Source organism: Pleurodeles waltl, chromosome 4_1 (assembly GCF_031143425.1).
Source record: "Pleurodeles waltl isolate 20211129_DDA chromosome 4_1, aPleWal1.hap1.20221129, whole genome shotgun sequence".
Taxonomy (NCBI): domain Eukaryota; kingdom Metazoa; phylum Chordata; class Amphibia; order Caudata; family Salamandridae; genus Pleurodeles; species Pleurodeles waltl.
The window spans coordinates 290,601,565-290,620,806 of NC_090442.1; the positions used below are offsets into that span (position 1 = coordinate 290,601,565).

The 19,242-nt window shown below is 42.9% G+C and overlaps 1 protein-coding gene across 3 annotated transcripts in view; it reads left to right on the top strand.

Annotated features, from left to right (window-relative positions):
- RFX4 (regulatory factor X4) overlaps positions 1 to 19,242 on the top strand; it is a 236,973-nt gene that overhangs the window by 82,295 nt on the left and 135,436 nt on the right. For all 3 annotated transcript variants that reach the window (XM_069228352.1, XM_069228351.1, XM_069228353.1), the window contains exon 4: positions 17,484 to 17,607. In XM_069228352.1, the coding sequence (XP_069084453.1) occupies positions 17,484 to 17,607 (124 nt within the window). The remainder of the gene's footprint in view (positions 1 to 17,483; positions 17,608 to 19,242) is intronic.

Here is a 19,242-nt window from a genome sequence, read left to right on the forward strand (position 1 = left end):
ACATTTAGAAGACACAAATACGGAGAAATCCAATTGGTGATAACAAATGTTCTGCTACTCCATATTCCCACATGTCTCCCTGGTGCCTGACTTGTGTGGCCGGGCCTAGCGCCTGCAACACAATACAACCTGTTACTCGACCTGGAGACATCATATTTTACCCAGCAGAATCCATTCTTTTTTTTGGCAACATAGTTAGCTGTGGATGTTTGGGCCCTAGCTCAGTCTCCACCCATAAAAACCTACCATACTCAGACAATTCTGAAAAGTAGACACCTTGACACCTTGGGGTGTCCAAGCTAGTGTGACATGTATGAGTCTAATAAGGTTTTATTACTCAGAAGCCCTTGCAAACATCAAAATGTGCCTAGCTGTGCCTAAAAGCACACACTTCTGTCAAGACAGGTTCTGGATTCTGCAGGGAGGGGAACTGCAAACGTCCTACAAACAAGTGTTCACCTATGTCTCCAAATAAAAATGGTACCTCAGTTGTTTGGGTGGGTCTAGTGCCCCCAACAGAAAAATACCAAAACACAACATAGACAGATTAGATATTTCAACTCAACAACTAACCCTTTTGTTCAGTGTTTAAAAACTAGACATCTGAAGGAGTCATGGGTGGTGAGACATGATTTGTGATGCTTTCACCAGATCTTCTAACCCAGAAACCCTTGGAAATCTCAACCGTCGGCTACAAACACTTATTTTCCTCACATTTCAGTGAGAGAAAAGTCCGGAATTTGCTGGGATCCATATGTCTCCAAGCACCCATTGTTCTCCCCACACCCCGTGATAAAAATGGTACCTCACTTTTGTGGGTGGGCTTAGTGCTGGGACAGGATAGGGCCCAAAACGCAGTGTGTGGACATTAACATTTCCTGTTAAAGATTGACCTGATCAAGCAATGAGGATTGCTGAGGTTTTCAGGGCCAGGCTCAGTGGCCACCAAGGGAAACCTACCAAACCCAGATATTTCTGAACACACGACATCCAGGAGAGTTCAGGGTGGTGTGCCTTGTGAGGATCCCATGACATTTTCTTATCCATAATGCCCTGCCAACCTCTAACACTGCCTAAACCTGTGCATTTTCCTTGCATTTCTGTGACGTAAACTTCTGGAATTGGCAGCGATCTACAAAATTACTACCACACAGCATTCCCCCACTTGTCCCGATAAAAACACAGGCCTCCCACTTGTGGGACTCCCAATTGACCCTGGTTTGAGCCATGCCTCTTGCAGACATCAGGCCAAGCCACATAAGTGGGATCGGGTTTATATTGAGAGAATGCTCCAACTAAAAAAAAGTAATTTCTGGCATCCAGTAGGATTTCTGCCTGGCCCCCCAGGTTGGGCAGATTGGAAGTACTACCCTTCTATCTACCCCAGTGGGGCTGAATGACTTTTATTACCAGATGAAGGTGGGCAATCTTGCCAGAGGGTCCACTCACTCTTTTAAAAAGTAATCCCTTGTGTCTAGTAGGCTTACTGCCCCCATGGGGGGATATTGAACGTAACTACCTTATCTACCTCATATCTGCCCCAAAGGGGCAGAAAGACTTTTTGTTGGCTAGAGAAAGCACTAGCCAATTGCCAGAGGGGCCACTCCCCCTTCAAAATATACTCCCTGGTGTCTTGTGGGTGGATCCCAGCTTGGGGAGCACCCTCCTGTGTTGATTCCAAAACACTTATCCACTAGGGAGAGATACCATTAGAACGGGGAGATTCTTCTCTCTCCAGCAGTACCTCCCCCATAAAAATTTGTGCTTGGGGCCTGAGATATGCTCCTGAGCACCGATGTAATTAAAGTGAAATGAGCTGACCCCTTCATTTTACTTTCACTGAAATAACATCAGCGCGCCATGTGCGCTGATTGTCATTTCACATAATAAAAACAAGCATTTGCAATGCATCGGGTCTCGCGTTTGCTCGAGTAACCTTGTAAACTCCTAACTGGACTTTTCTTGCCACATAAACTGAAAATGAAAAGCAAAACAGTTTCTCATAAGCGAGACGACGGTCGCCATTAGTGTGAAGAAGACACAAAAAAGAAAACAGAAGTTCACTCACAGTGAAACATATCGCCAAAAGTGCAACTATCTATGTTACCACCAAAAGTACAACTATCCATTTTACCGGCAAAAGTACAATTATCCATGTAACAGGGTCAATGTCATGCAAAGCACACGACTACTGCCCAGTGAGATCAAGCTGCCAATGAAATAAAGAGAAAAAGTAGTCTGGAAGCCATACGGAAAACAAGGAGCCTTGTATGTTTTCAGTAGTTGTCCGGTGCGCTCGAGGAGGGCTAAACACCGGAAAAGGCATGACGTGTGTATGCCTTTCACTAATTAAATCAAGCAAATTTTAAAAGGCAAGCCCACGAACCAACCAAACTCATGGGCGTGCCATGATCGTGGTTACAAGCCAATAGAGAGATTACAACAGGGTAGAGAGCTTTGCGCGCTCAACCCTATAAAATGACCTAGGCTGCTGGGGAAGCCGCGAGTACAAGAGGTTCCTTTAAAGCCCTCCTTTCTATCAATGTGCCATGTAGAAACTGCACTCTATGGACACTGTGTCAATCTTCAGCTCGAAGGCTTTACGTGACTTCCCAATGGCTGTTAATCTCTTAAATTGCAGACGCCCACACTCCCTCCTTAGTTCAGCTGTCAATCACTGACCAACGCAGGGAAGGGCTTTAAAGAAACATCTGGTGCTCATACCAGAGGGTTTCATTTTTATATTTTTCAGGTAAGGCTGCTGGAGAACAGCTTCCCCAGCAGCCAGGGTCTCTCCTTTTGCTGAATGCTTGGAAACAGTTGCACAGATCATTTCATGGCACTTTGTCAAACCTGCTGTGACCCCCAACTGACTCTTACAAGCTCATGCCAGAATTAGCAATAGCAAGAGACACCCCCACATGAGTGTGACAAAGTACAACTATGAGATGGAGATGGCAAATAATATTGTTGCCATTCCATTTAGTCCCAAGTGAAGTCTGCAAAAGCTAGTTGGCAAGATTTTTTGGGTGCCATTGATATGTTTGCACCAGGCCCTGGGGCAAAGTTTACAATTAGTTAATAGTAATAGGACAGTCTGCTATTTGGATTTTTATAGGTTGCTAATGGCACATGCATCTGGCTCACTAAGTGACAGGCACACCAAGCCAGAGAGCCTATCATTAGGAATGCGCACAGCTACAAGGGTGCATGGAGCAGAAAGACAATGTGTGTACATATCAATTTTCTAATTCTGTGAACTATGACTAGACTGACCAGGTACAATCTAATAACCTGGAAGATAAGGGAGATGGAAAACCCCAAAAGAGGTATAAGATACATTGTTACCTTCATGGTCAAAGTGATGACATTGAGGGGTCATTCTGACTATGGTGGTATCTGGACCGCCAACCTGGCGGCGGTCTTTTGACCGTCGCCAGGGTGGCTGTGCAGGCCGCAATATAACGAGTGTGGCAGTTTGGCCTGTGCCAAACCACCATTCCCTGTTCCTACCGCCAGGGTGAGCATCTCTGACCTGGCAGGCCACCTAATACCGCCGCCTGTATTCCGAGTCCCCTTTCTGCAAATGATTCCGTAGTAGTAGCACCACCACAAAATCTCTGGCAAAAAGGCTAAATTGCAAATTCCTGTTGCCGGTAGACGACTCTCCCACCCCCCCACTCCCAGTGGTGACTCCCCCAGCCCCCCGGTCCCCGTAATTAACCCTGCCTGTCCGCATACACACACGAACCCACAGACATGCATACCCTGAAATGCACTCACTCACAACACCCTTACACTCAGGCACACAAGCATCACCATCACCATCACCAAATTTACACACAGACACACACACGCATACACAAACACTCCCCTCCCGCCCCATTTATGACACGCATACACACACTCACACACACCCATCCACACCCATCCACACACCCCACCCCCTCCCCTTGCTGAATTCAGAATTGCGTCCGACGAGGTGCTCCTCCCTGAGGGGATGGGACCTGGCTCTCCCACCGCCGGCCCCGCCATCAGGACACTGCCAGGCCGTATTACAGGTCGTAATACGGCTGGCGGAGTCCTTTTGGTGGGGCGGGGCTGGGGTGGAACCGCCTCTGCGCCTCCGACCGTGAGCATGACTACTGGAGGATTTCCACCCAAACTTCAGTACTCGGAATATGGAATATGGCAGTCGGTTCTCTGGCACCCGCGACTTAGGTGGTCTAAGCAAAAGACTGCTGAAGTCAGAATGACCTGAATGTTTACAAGAGACTTATTTTTCAAGAGACAGGAGCAACTGAATACTAGCCTAAATGTGCCCGGGACGTAGATATATAATCATTGAGGACTCATTCGATGGCAACACATTAGGAATAGTACCTGTACATTAATCTAATTCCTCACAATTGGAGTTCTTGAGTGTGTTGCAGATGCACATGATTGAACTCTTACATGGCCCAGTCCTATAGGCTTTGGGACCTCAACATTGTCTTGAAAACCAAGGTAGACAGATCATACCTGCCACTGCCTAGTTCCAATGTGGTAAAGAAGATGAAGGTTTTCATGTACTGGCTTCGAAGCAGGCACCTGACCTACACATGGTGAGCAATATAGCTGACAGATGCAGAATATTCACTTTACTCTTCTGCAGATAATCTGCATTCTAGATTTCACATGATCCTATACTCTGAGATCCTAAAGCCATCTCAGGCCTGTTTAATCAATTTACAGCCACTCCCTGCCCCTTCAGCTCACTCTTGCAGCTTTCTATTTTCTCCCTTTTATGACGGCTCAAATTAAGCACTGGTTACACCCCCTTAGTATTTTTTAAAAAATAGTTGGGTGCAGGAGCTTTCAGTCAGTTATGGAAAGGTGTCTGTTGGATTTCACCTGGAATTTTTAAATACTTATACAAACACACACAGACACTCTTCTCTTTTGAAGGCCCTAAAGCATGTTTATTGTACAAAAACTGTGTTTTAAGTAGCCCTCACAATCCATACTCCTTTTCCTTCCTACGGACCCTTAAGCCCGACCCCATGTGCTGCTTCTCATAATGATTAACTACGCCCTGTGCACAACTTACACCAGCATAACTTGGATGCTTTAAAAGTTTCTGCCTCCAGAACTTAAATATCTATGACTTAGTGAATCATCTGTAAAATGTGCATGCATAGGTTTGGCTTGGTCTATGCTATACAGATACCACATACATCATGCCTATAATCTGCAACATAAAATATATCAATTCCTATTTACTTTCATGCCTGCCTGTCTATCCACCTATGTAGTCAACCAGCGGTGTACTTGGGAATTTTATAGGATATTTCACAAATAATTACAAGTTACTCTATTTCACTCACTAGTGTTATAAATCAGTCCTTTTCACATCACATCAAGATCATTCATAACACAATCTCTAACAGTATCCTGACCGAGGCTCAGGCTCTGCTTTAGGAAATGAGAAGTGGCACTGGATGGTGGCTAGATGCCCAAAGCAAAGGATTTCTGTTTTTAGGTTTCCTTTGACTTTTAATCTACAATCTCGCCTCTTTAACAGACATTGTCATATTAAAATAATCACTCCATTTAGTGCCGAATCATGCAGTCAACTCAACAGCGGTGTTTTGAGAATTCAGATAGTCTGAACATGGTAACTTCATGTTTTCAAAATCTCACCAAATAAGAGCGACATTGTAGACACAAAGCAATCTGCATCACATGGACCCCAAAATAAAAATTAGTATTTGTATTTCTTCACACTCTTCCATAAATTGGTAAACATGCTTACAGAAGTCAATAACGACCCCCCCACCCCGAGTTGTTAAAAAAGTGTTTTTTCAAATTTTTTTAACCCTGGGCGATGTTTTAGGAAAGTACCGTTTATTGAAAGATTTATGCTTAACAAGGGTCCTCTTTTGCTTTTACAAGAAATGCTCTGTGTATATTATATATGTATCTATACAAAACTGTGTTCATCTAATGTCACTAAAAATTGGCAAAGGCTGTTGTGAAATCATTGGTACTTCCGTGTAGGACATAATATCATATCCAAGCGTTTTAATAAAGATGTGTGCCAGTCCCTGACATGGTGAGTCACCCGCTTCAATTAAACACCTTCCCGAGTCCGCAAAATCGAATTGTGCACTATGTGCCTACAAGACCCTTGCTGGGTTACATAAATCCGGGGTCAAATAACACTTGGTCTGCAATTTGTAACTAAGCAAAGAAGAACATGTACAGTAAGTGCATGGGAAAGCAGTACCCGACTCAGAATTCCATTTTGAGAGCTAATTTAGATCCCAACTGGAATTTGCTGCATCATTGTTATCATGACCTATATCTGTACATCTGGCCTGATCTGCCCCCCTTGAAGGACCCCAAGAGCAACAGCAGAGACAGAATCCAAATGAGACTAACAATTTTAAAAAATAATCTACTTTTACTGTATTCAACATGGAATTTATTTTTTATGGATCACTGTATTGTGTGTTTTTCACAAGCAATTGCCTAGTCTTATTATATATTCTTCCTCTAAAATAGTTACCAATCGATAGGAAGTGTTTAAACACTGACATGAAATGGAATGATCAATAGGCGATATTTTGGGATTGTGGTCAGTAAGAAGTGCAATTTTATGTTCATAGCGTATGTGATCTCTTCTTTGTATGTGTGTATGCAATGCAGACCTACCTCCTCCAGGGAGGCAGTGATTCACCTAACGTGTTAACTTGTGGACCCCCTTTGTTGTTATTACCACTAAAACATTGATTCAGCACTTCTAGTTGTATCTGTGCCTCTGACTTGTTAACGCTGTAGACTACAGGGCGGTGGAATGATGGGACAGCATTAGTGGACCGCTTAAAGAGAATGCAGAGGGCCGGGCAAGTTTGCTCTCCCTTAGTATTTTCTTGTTGCAACCATAAAGATTCTGTTTCTGCAGTAAACTCAGCAGAAGGCAATGGCTGCATTGGGGCAAGAGGTGGAGGAGTTGGAAATTGCTCTGTATAGACCCACAGATGGTTCCATCATCAAAGAGTTGCATGGACTGGATTACTCGCATGACTTGGCTTTTAATCGCTGCATTACCAGGCATGTATTCCAGTGCCTCAAAGAATGCTAGCATTGCCAGCAAGAAACATATGAATGCCTCAGGACTAATTAGCTAGCAGACTGTAGGCTTGAGAACGTGCGAATCCTGCTAGAGTGAATAGTGTTGCTCTGTATTACATTTATATCTCTAAATGAGGCGACTTTTTCCTGATCGGTAGTAGGTTGGACCTATGCAACGAGCTAAAACAAGCTAAACCTCTGATGCTGCAAGAAAGACCTGCTGCACAGAAGATTGCCATACAGCCATAGTTTCCAACTAACTAAACTCATTCTACATCCACTGACTAATCACTCATTCTAAGCACCCAAACGGTATTATTTACTTGTAATAATTTGGAAGGTGCTGTATGCTGCTCTAGAGTGACTGCTCGGAGGTTAAGAGACTGGGCAAACAGAAGGACAGAGGAGAGTAGTGATCATATGAAGTGCTCAGAGGCTGTACTCTTTTTACAGATTTTATCACAGGCGTCATAAAAAAGCATGAGAAGTGTATGATTAAACCCTTGGCATGCAGAAAGGATCAGCATGGATGCGAGGCCCAACCGGCTTCTGTAGTTAAAACAAATGTGTATGTTTGCTGTAAAACACACCAGCAGGCTTAGAAAGAAGCTAACTGATAAGGCGATGGAATAAAGATTTGCATTTATGTACGTTAAAAAGAGGATGGGTTTGAAATCAGTTGTTCGATATTTTTAAAACAGTGATTGCTAAGGGATTGGAGGGGAGTATAATCATGTTCAGTGACAATACCATCACCAGTGGCATAACAAAACTTAAGGCGGGCCCCCTGCAATGTACCCATAGGGGGTCCCCTCCACCCTGGACCCAGTCAGGGCCTTGTCGTCTGTGCAAAGTGTACGGTGCTGAGGGGGGCATCTGGAGCTCAGGGGCCTTTGTTATGCCACTGACCATCACCTGCATTAAGACTGAGATTCAAGCAAGGGTTCAAACAGTAGTAGGGACATATAAAACATGGGGAGAGGTAGGCAGGCTGACAACTGAGATCAATGTTATCAAGTGGCAGTCATGCCTTTCATGAACAAGCCAAATCACAGAAAGTGGAATATATCATGAGAGGAGACCTACAGACCAACCACATCTGACATCAAGGGTGTCAGGCAGTATGAGGAGTGGTTGGTCATTTGGCTGCTGTCAATTGGACAACTATATTTCTGTTTTCACACTCTATTTACTATGTGCATTTTCGTATTAAAACATCATTGTTCAATTATAATTATCATGGTGGGCAGGAGAAAGTGATGGGTCATTGGGGAAGAAACAAACTGATCGCTTACAGGGAAGAACACTGAGTTGGTGAGCAAGTAGGGATGCACACGGATATATGGGATGGGTGGGGAGACAGAGGAAAGGCATGACAGGGACAGACACAAAGATGCAAATCAGTTATGGTGGGAGTAGGGACACCATAATGGGAAGTGGGTGTGTCAGAGGAGGAGAGCATAGACAGGAAGTAGAGAAGGAGCAGCGAGCAGCATGAAGGTGCAGCCAGTCACAGCATGAATGGGATCAAGCATGAGGCACTGATACCTTTGTCGATGTCAAGGCAAGGAGCATGATGTCTAGGATGAGTTCACTGGGTTGTCATTTGTAATTTCTTTCCACGCCAAGGGCATTTGGAGCCAGGCTTTTATTGAAGCCTTGATTTTATTGCTGAATGGATTGATGATCCCATCTCTTAACTAAAATGTAAGTGGCTAGATAAAAAATGATGACTTAATAAATTTAGATGGTATAAGTGCATACATACATTGGCTCCCCTATCACATCAATACTACAGAGTATTGCCCAGATTGGGTCAGCAATTAAAGTTCCAGGTTGAAGTGCGAAAGGACCACTGTCCTAACGAACATGAGGGAAGCTTTTCCTTATGGAAGAGAAAACCTCCCACACTTATTATGCTTCGTTAGCGGCTACCTCTCCTCAACCTGGTAGGACAGTGCCACCAGTCTAGACTCAATCTCCTGATGAGCTTAGACAGGAGGTAGTTCTTAGATAAAAGCTACTGGGCAGAATATGGGATCCAGATTCACTAAAGAAACCTTGTGAACAACTGGTGTATCGCCTTCTTAGTGGTGTCTACAGGTATATCTAAAAACACTGTGTGTGACAGTACTACTGAGAGCAATGGCTCAGCCCGTCTCAATTAACCATACATTGGTTGCCTGTACAGACTCGCAGGCCACCATTTCTCCAACTAAGAAAATGACAGATCTCACTTGACATTTGATGTTTACAATGGCTCTCACTGTGGCAGTTCACAATCTGAGACTGATTCTGCCTCTGGTTCTTCCTTTAAGAATTAGTTAGATGTTTTGTGATCAAAAACATTTGCACTTATTCTACCCACCTGATTCTAATTCTCTACCCTTTTAATAGATGCTTAAGCTCCCATCTAATTTTGATTCATTTGTTTTAAGTTAATCTAATGATGTAACCAAAATGATTACCTCAAACATCTCAAAGAAAGGTACACATACTTTGGGTTGTAACGTCTTAGAATAGTCTGTATTCCTGACAGTAAATGCAAACCTGCATGCCACATTCCCACCACAGATCCGCATTTAAGAATTTATAGTGGGTTCTACTTTTAAACAGCCAGAATAAATATAAAGATTTTTTTAAAAAAAATATTGGCGGCTATTTTCTGGAACTCCCTCTTCTACTACCAGAATGCAGTAGTGAAAAAATCAACATTAAGTTCCAAGTTAAGGATTTATAGGTCCTCAACACCAAAAAGGGATCCCAGGGTTATACAAAAACAAGGCAGCACAAATTAGACTGCTTGCCGTCTTGTCTTTAGACATGCTGTGAAGATATGGAGGTATCCACCTTTTGTGTTGACCTCCAGATGTATCCATTAAAGAAATGATAAAGTTACAGCCCATCAGAACTCCGGATTTGACATGGCTGGTGGCTGTTCTCCAATGACACCAATGGCATTGTCCCAACTAAATGACTTAAGGTCTTGCTTCCAAGCGTGGGCATCGTAAAATCTAAACGTAAAGTCATTTCAGAGGCTAAGGACATTATTTTAACAGTGGGAATACCTAACCTCGGGATACTTTAAACCATGAACGTCGATTTGCCAAAATGTCAGGGGTAGCGGAAGTGACATCATACGCCATTTGACATTTAATTTTACTCACACACATACACTTTTATACACACACACACACTCTCACATAAACAGACTCTCACCCGCATGCACACAACATACATTCTAAAGGATTTTTACTTACCTCAGATGCCAGTGAGTGTCATATTCCAACTAATTTTACTCCATTCTTTATTACACTCAAAGTGAATGAGTGTAATAAAACACTGAACAGAAAACTAGGAAAATAGAGCTCTATCTGATATCTGAAGGGACGAGCTGCCCCTGGGTTCCTGGTACTGATTTTGCCACCTCTGAGGCCCGGGGTCGCAAAAGGAGTGTTAGGGGTCGGAAGGGGCAAGGCAGGGGTCACAGCTACGACCCCCTGGCGAGCTGTAAATGACGTCCATGCTTTAAATGTGTAGATGAAAGCAGTGCTGGGATGCTAAGTATGTATTGGGAGCGCCCCAGCAACCCTGGTGTTGCTTTCATGCTAAACCTAGCATGAACGCAGCACCAGGATTGGTCTGACTGGCTCGGTCTGCTGCTTAGACACAATTCTGGGGTCTGTGCAGTTTCTCCAGCCCAACTGTTAAACACAGCCGGGCTGGAGAAACCTAAATGCGTATGTGTGTTTGGCCACACTTAGGTGCACTCTCTCCTCAACCCCCTCCCACCTCCCATGGTCCAGCCCCACTCCTCCCTGCAATGCTGGCAGAGCCGGCAGCAGAAAAATAAAACGACTATGGTTTTATTTTTCTGCCGCTGGCTCAGCCAGGGGGGGAACTCTCCGCCAGTGGCGTAGCGTGGGTTGTCAGCACCCGGGGCAAGGCAAGTAATTTGCGCCCCCTAACCCGTGGATTTTAGCACTCGCGAGTGCGAGCGCGCCCCCCCCCAGATGTTGCGCCCGGTGCAGCCGGCCCCCCCTGCACCCCCCACGCTCCGCCCCTGCTTTTGAGCAGTGCATGGGTGCTATGAGAATAGAAATACCTACACTTAGTGTCCCTTGTTACCATTTGGAATATAAACAACATCAGTACGCTTCATGCCAGAGCTCTATGGATATCATGTTTAAGCTGGGTGTGCATACACTAGGCCCGGTTTTCCCCTACCCTTCCCTCATAGCCCTTTCTCCTATTTAGAAAGGACGTCCTCCTTCTTTCACTGTGTCTGTTAACTGGTGACTTTTAGGGACAGCTGAATGTCAGTCTGGGTGAAGTTGAACTACTTTGATGATCTCAGGCCATACATGCCCAGGTATGATGGAGATTTTAGGAAAAAAATCGGGGAAACTGGTTTTCATTAACTGGTTTTCATTATTGACTTACATTGAAAACAAGAAGATTTTAGGAGTCTCTCACTCCTCACATTAAGGTTGAGTTAGTAAACTCCTCTGTGCAGCTACCCATTTAGGCTTTAGGCTTACATATCAATCTGGTATTTACTGAGTCATGTATTTACAATATGTTAGCTTTTGTTGATTATTGCCCTACCCCAATTTGGATGAACCAAATAAAGTACCGTAGACAAAAGCACACCCCTTCTCACTTCACGGTTATTGGAATCTCTGGGCCTGGTTGATGCCACCAGTGCGCGCTTTAAAAAGCCCCTGTTTTCCCAATTTGCAAGCAGAATGCTTATGTAGAGCCCCAGGCTCAGTTCTTTACAATGACACGCAGACTGCAGCTGAAGTGAAATATGATTAAGAGGTTAAATAAAAAAAGCGGGAAGAAGAAAAAAGCGAGTAACGATGTTTGTGATCATTAGAACAGCTCAGGTACAATAGTGCTTTGTCCGCCGAGTCGCGCTAATGACTCCCTTTGAAAGAGAGTCGCAGGCCGAGGAGCCGCGGCGTCATACAGTATATGTGCAGAAATAATTAACAGGCGCTTTGTGTTTGCGCTGCGCCTTGTTCTGGGATGCGGACATTCCAATTAGCATCTGAAGCTCACAAATGAACTATCCCGGCCTTGTAAAGAGGGGATTTTGTAAAGGTCTATATGTTTGGGAGGAAGAGGGATTTCTTGATGATGTCCCTGCAGAACCCACGCAGAATCGCTGAAAGGCATTCCGCGCATTCATCTCGATATGGCGGTGGAACATTTTGTGGTCATGAAGCAGCGGGGTTCTGTGTGTGTGTGAGGAGTTCGCGAAGTACATTAATAAGTAGGAATACAGAAAGAGATTTTTCTTCTGACATTTCAACTTTGACAGGTAACTAATGAAAGCGCTCATCCGCCATCGCTGCCTGACACATACCGGCAGCTTCAATTATTCTGTATGAGGAATAGAAAGAATTTTAGAAATGTTAATGGTCCCTATTTTTTGTAAATTAGTGTTACATACTGTTTTCCCGCTCTGTTTTTAATTTTTGCTGTTTTGGGGAACAAAAATATTATTAGACTGTTACACTGGAATATGAAAACTGCTTTCAGAGAATGGGTACATGGCAGGTGCTTAGTGTCTAAGGATCTGCCAAGAGCAATGATGTCAGCAGTGATGCAACAGCCTGTGGTGACTTGAAGGAGGAAGAAATAGCTACTAAAAGCATCTGATAGTTATAGGTATAAAGAAAATATTGATTAGCCCCAATATGTTTTTAATGGAACTGAGGAGGTTGTGTAAGATTAGTTCGTGTTCATAGCCATGAAAGATGAACCGTGAAGACTTGTAAGTGAAGAAAGTAACATGCACGTGGTTTCCTAATAACAAGTGACTTCCATCTTCCTCAAATCAGCAGTTCACACTTCTGTTTCGGAGGCTGACATTTGGAAGATGTAGGGGTAATGGCGAAGTTCTTCCAAATTCCCAGGATTCTTCGACCCCCTAAATTGACGCACTTACCAGTTACTTTCCAGATGATCTAAACTAATGTTTTTATTTTTTTTATGGGCAGATTGCAATATGCTACCTAATCTGGTAGATCACATTCATCCAAAGTGAGCAAGGGCTGGGCTAGATAAGGAAGACAACCAAATCCTTTTCACAGGGTTCCTGGAATAATCTCTGCCGAAGATTGGGTTGCAGACCTTTGAAGAAAGGCTCGTTATATGTTGGGGATTCTTGTTTGGACATCATTGTTCCCCAAACTTGATTTTACGAAGAGTGTTGCCAATGTTGAGAAAAAACAATGTGTTGCCATTAAAGAGAATGAAAAAAGAGGCAAGCCCCATACAATTCTATTGGCAGGGCAGAGACATAGTTAAGTCACGTTGCTGCACTAAGATGTTGCTCCTTTTAGTTGATGGCCCCTCATGTAAGGTCTTTAAGCCGTCAAGGTGACCTTGATTCTCATGTAGGGCATTGTAAAATTAAACATGCATACTGTCGTATGGTCCTAGCCTCTCCTTTCAGGGGACTAAAAATAAAATGTATGAATCGCAATACAAGTTCATACTGAGATTTGTCGGTTACCCAAATTTTTAAGGAAAACCACTTTTGAATATTGACTGGCTCCTCCCTCCCAAACAAACTCTTCTGGTCCTAATCAGGAGCTTTTGGTGACAGGCAGTCGTATTGCAGGTTTTTTGGCAACTAGAAGTGGCATTCATGATACAGAATGTCAGCATTCGTTTTTCTTATTTACACCTCCATAAGGTCTTTTTTCCTTTGCTTCCTTTGCTAAAAACTTCCATCACACGTGTTTTATATCAGAGAAATGTTGCCTAGATTTACATCACTTTTCCTTCACCTATGACCCGCTTGGTTATATTGTTCTCGGATTTTAATACCCTGTCCAGTATCTGTCTACTCACATTTATTCATTTTTTCAAGTTCTCTCTTGTTATCACATTCTGCTTATTTTGTTGACCCTGTTCCTGACTCCTATGTATATTTTGCTCACCCAGAACATTTTTCTCTCACATTTGTCACTTTAAACGCAGTGTGCGTAAAATCACGTTGGTAGTCATTTAGACACCGTCAGGCAGGCCTACTAGACCCAGCCCATGGCAGATCACCTGCCGTATTGAGAGTAAATGACCATATAGGGGTTAGTTTCCGATGACAGTGCTTACGACAAAATGCAGGAGTATTTTTTCCTGAAATTAAAGCTGGGCCAGCCATCATGTTGTGGCAGCCCACAAAACAATTGTTTCCCTCTTAAACACACCCCCAAGATGCTTTTTCTTTCCTGGGAAACAAAAATGAATGGACTGACATGCAGGGAGTTCCATCCTTGTGCACTGGGGATGAGGATTGATTTTCCCTGCTCGTATCTCCCATGACATGCTTGGCAGACCCTGGAAGGAAAAATCTACATTGGGAGACTCGTCCTAAATAGGGGCGGTCTCCCGATGCTTCAAAGGGAACGAAGGGTTTCTGCCAACGACTGACTGCCAGCAAAGCTGGCAAAAGCGCCGCTGGCAGTCAGTCAGCACTTTTCTCACCTCTATAATGAGGAGAGGGAACTATGTATTTGGTGAAGCAAAACCACAGGGTTTTACGTCAGGATTCCTGCCACTCTCTAAATAACTCCTGTTGTATCTTATCCTTCTTTGATTAACAAACTCGTTATTCTTCTCATATGTTGTTCCTTTTTTAGGGTCAAGCGCGCAAGCGCTCTGTCCCTGTTGTAATCTATGTTTGGGATCTTAACCACGCCCATGTCACTTTCAGTGGTTCATGGGCTTGCCTTTTAAAATCAATTTGATTTCATTAGTGAAAGGCATGCATACGTCATGCCTTTTCCGGTGTTAATCCCCCCTCGAGCGCACCGGCCAACTACTGAAAACATACGAGGCTCCATGTTTTCAGCCTGGTTTCTTCACTACTTTATCTTTTTATTTTCCACACAGCCATTCGCGCTGGGTTTTACATAGCACAATCGCGCTAGTTTTTTTTCTTTCAATTTATGTGGCAAGAAAAGTCTGCTTAGGAGTTTACAGCGCTAATAGCGCTAATTCGAGCAAATGCAAGACCTGTTGCATTGCAAATGCTTGTTGTTCACTGATGTTTTCCTGTGCTCTAACCCTCCTCTTAATCTGATTGCATTTCACCATTTATTTCACCCCCCAGTCTCATCTCACCTCTCTCCTTAATTCTTTCTCACTAGTTACTTCCATATGTCCTCCATTTTACAGTTTGCTGTATCTGTCTTGTATATCCGTGTATTCATGGCTGCATGCTTCCTTGCCTTCTTTTCTTGCTCTGTAATGTGCTTTCTCCAGTCCTCAGATTTTGTTTCCTCATCCCTGCATTCCCTCTTGTTTATTTACTTATGTGTGTAGTATCAGTTGCAAACAAGTGTCCCTAGGCTACTGAAATTATGTGAGAAGTGAGAATGTATAACAGCAAAGACACATGATACCTGCTAACAATACACCTGACACTAAACATCCTTTGAGTGTTCCAGTGAAAATCATTAGCTGTGAACGAGAAAGTATGGAAGAGACCCGACCGCCAGACCCGTGGTGAGGAGACCTCAGTGGAACTGGCGGTCTCCCCACCAGCCCCATAAGGTTTCCGCCAGTCAGCCCAGTGGATAATGTGCAGCGGCATTGGACTCGGCTCAACATGGGGTCGAGTCAGATGCCATTGCACAGGGGACCCCCCTAGCACCCTTGGAATGCGCACTGTCTGCACAGCAGTTAGTGTGTATTCTGACGGTGGTGGGGAGGGGGTCCCTGCACTACCCATGACTATGCTATGCACTTGTTCTCTGCCAGCCTTTTCATGGCGGTTGAACCGCCATGAAAAGGCTGGCAGAGAACATGGTTGTAATCAGCACGGTAGTGCTGACTTCAGAGCCGCCGTGGCTGATTACAACCACGACCACCGTCATCCCATCGAGATCAGTGATCCTGGTGGAGACGGCTGTATTTTGGTGGCACCGACCACCAATCGTGTAATTTGTCAGTCAGACAGCAGCGACGGTCCGACCTCCACCACGAGTCTGGTGGTCTTCGAACCGCCAGACTCACAATCGGGCCCTAAATATTTATTATTTTTGCAATGGAAAGTTATCCAGCATTCCTAGTAATAGAAATTGATTTGCTGTATTATTTTCTGAAGCCATGTGCAGCCCACCTGTAAGAAAAAAGGTTGCTCCAGAAAGGTTTACAACTCAACAGAATGCAACTTAGTCTCTTCCATTCTGGAAAGAAACATGGTTTTCTACGCGTCCTTTCTCGTAAGTGCAAATGCATTTCTAAATGCTCAAAATTTATATCTAGTTTATCATGGCCAGATCTTCCCAAATATATAGCCTTATTCAGTATGGAGCAAGCTGCCTCCTGTTAATCTGATCTTCATAAACACACCTTCGGTGATGCCCTGTAAAGCCAAATTTTAGAACAACTGCCTTTTCACACACATTTTGATAGTAGTGCATTTTAGACCCGGTGAAGACCCCAGAACTGAATTGACAGTCATAATGTATTGACAACTTCAGAGAGTCACAGCCTGTGATGTCCTTCTGAACATTAACATAAATATATACATAAGAAAAAAGATATACATCAAAATCCTCCATTTTCACGAAGGACATTACATAAAAGCACAATATAAGTTCTGGTTATCGTTTAAAACAACATTATCCATCAGAAGGACAAAGGAGGATGTTCTCAGGTTTGCCAATAAAATGAACGTTGATCCCTTAGCCATCTTTGGAACAGGCATTGCTAATGAATCCCTTGCATGTTATTGGTCACAATAATACAAGATTACCTGAGTTTTTTGGGGACCCTTCTCTAGTGCTAGATGGTGGTTGCTGGGTGCTCTAATATCACGTGGTCAGTAAGTCTGAACCATTTTCTTTCCATTACTTCTACTCCACTGTGTGGAAACTCTAAATACTCCCTGTGGTGCACTTGCCCCAGAAAATTTTTACTACATCCATCTAGATACAGCTAAGTCTCAAGCACCGCCATTGCCTTTTTTTAATTGGTCAGGAAGGGCCCACATAGAAAATTACCCTATCCATGGGTTACATGGATGGTGTATGTGGTGCTGGCAGCTTCATCACAGGCCTCTGCTGAGACATAACACGGATGAATGCTGAGAATACAAATCCCTTTGGAAACATAGGATATATGTTATGTCTCACAGTTTTGAATAACACACGTTCTCCACTGGTTTCTTGGCGCACTAGAGCACACCTCTTTTTAAAAAAAAATATGTTGACTGCCATGCCTCCTGAATGAAATGTGAAAGACGGAAGCCATAACTTGTCGAATGTCATGTCAAACTGTGGGAGCAGCTTGTGCTATAAAAATAAATATTGCTTGCCGTTTATGTATTTGTTTTTGTAAAGGTTGGAAGAGAACTACGAGATTGCAGAAGGTGTGTGCATTCCCAGGAGTGCTCTGTATATGCACTACTTAGATTTCTGCGAGAAGCATGACACACAACCAGTCAACGCTGCAAGTTTTGGGAAGGTAAGTCCTATTATTCCAAGGGAGAATAACCCACACCATGAAAAGTGTGCATGTTGCGCTCCCATCTCATGGGCAAACAACCTTTTTCTTTTTCCAGTCATAAAATAAATTCCGTGTTTGTTTTTTGTACCTTTGTACACCGGGACATCGTGTCTAGTTCTTAAAGCATTGTTAGACCTAAGTTATTATGTGGGCAGACAGACTAATTTGCGCCTAAATACTTTCAATCTTAAATCACAGATTTAGGATCACTGAACTTTCATGTGCAAACGGGATTTTCAAAAAGGGAAAACGTCACCACTAAGTTGGAATTCCATCACTTACAAATGTAATAGTAGAAGTGGGTTTTTGGGTGGGCCATGTGTACAGATTAATGAACAACCACATAATTATACTTTTGTGGGCCTTCACCAATAATTCGGAGGTTGTTTTCTACCCTGAAAATCTTCCACAAATGTACTTCTGGTAAAGGAAAGAGTAAATGTTTTTCAGAGGTGGGAATTGGAAGAGAACTCCTAAATGTTTATTAGGGATGTATGGAAATAGGCTTCTCAAGAAGGGGAAATATTTCCATTTAGTTTACTGCATTCGACCTTAGTGATGGCAAGGTGAGCACACTATTCAAAAAACAAAATGTGACTTAAACCTGTACATTCAAAATTCATTTAAAATCAGTGGGAGAAAAGAATCCGAAACAATTCTGCATTTGAATTTTACCAGTCAATTTAAAGTGTTTTAAATAAGGCATTCATGTTTTGTGGTTCCAGACACAATAACATTTAATTGATGTTTCTTTTTTAGCCTCTCTGTGCGTGTGCATTAGGTTCCTGTACATTTGTTTTGTATTATATGTCAACTACAGATAAAAAACTTCTTCAAAGTGATCGATTGCTTTCAACTGTCCCTGGACAGATTATGAACCCCACATAAATTGGGCAGTGGCAGATGCTCGTCTTTTGTAACCTTTTAAACATCATCAATTTGTGCTTATTCTCTACATTTGTTTCTAAAAAAAGGAAAAGAAAATCATGTGTAGTTCACCAGATTAGCAAATTCAAATCCATAGTCCAAGAAGAGGGTAATGTGAGAAGAGTATACCACCCTAGTAGTCCATCCTCAAAATAAAAATGCTACAAGTCTTGATCTGTTTAACTAACTGAAAAAAGTTATGATGAAATAGCATTTTGCTTAAGTCCTGAAAATCACGTGCACCCCTTCTCCAGTATAGAATCCCATAATTATATAATGCTGCTTAATCTGAATATTTCAAGTTAGAATATACTGTTTGATTTTACTATCTCTTGGTTATAATATGTTTTTTATCTAAATTCCCCTTAATTAAATGATGCTGTTTAACGGTAATAGTCACTTGACTATCCAAAAGCTTGCTATACTGTTTGATTTTACTGTGGCTCTAGAAAACTGAAAGTTGAATCAAGTACCACTATTAGATATATCTAAATCTTTCAAATAGTTGCATTGTAGTATGCAACACATTTGTCTGTTGTTTGACGCATTTCAATCCACATAGATCATGCAAATTATATGAGAAAGGAATATTGAGGGCAAAAATCTTAAGGCCCAAAATATCGAGAATCAAATATCAGAAAGGGAAGTGCATGAACGTAAATATGG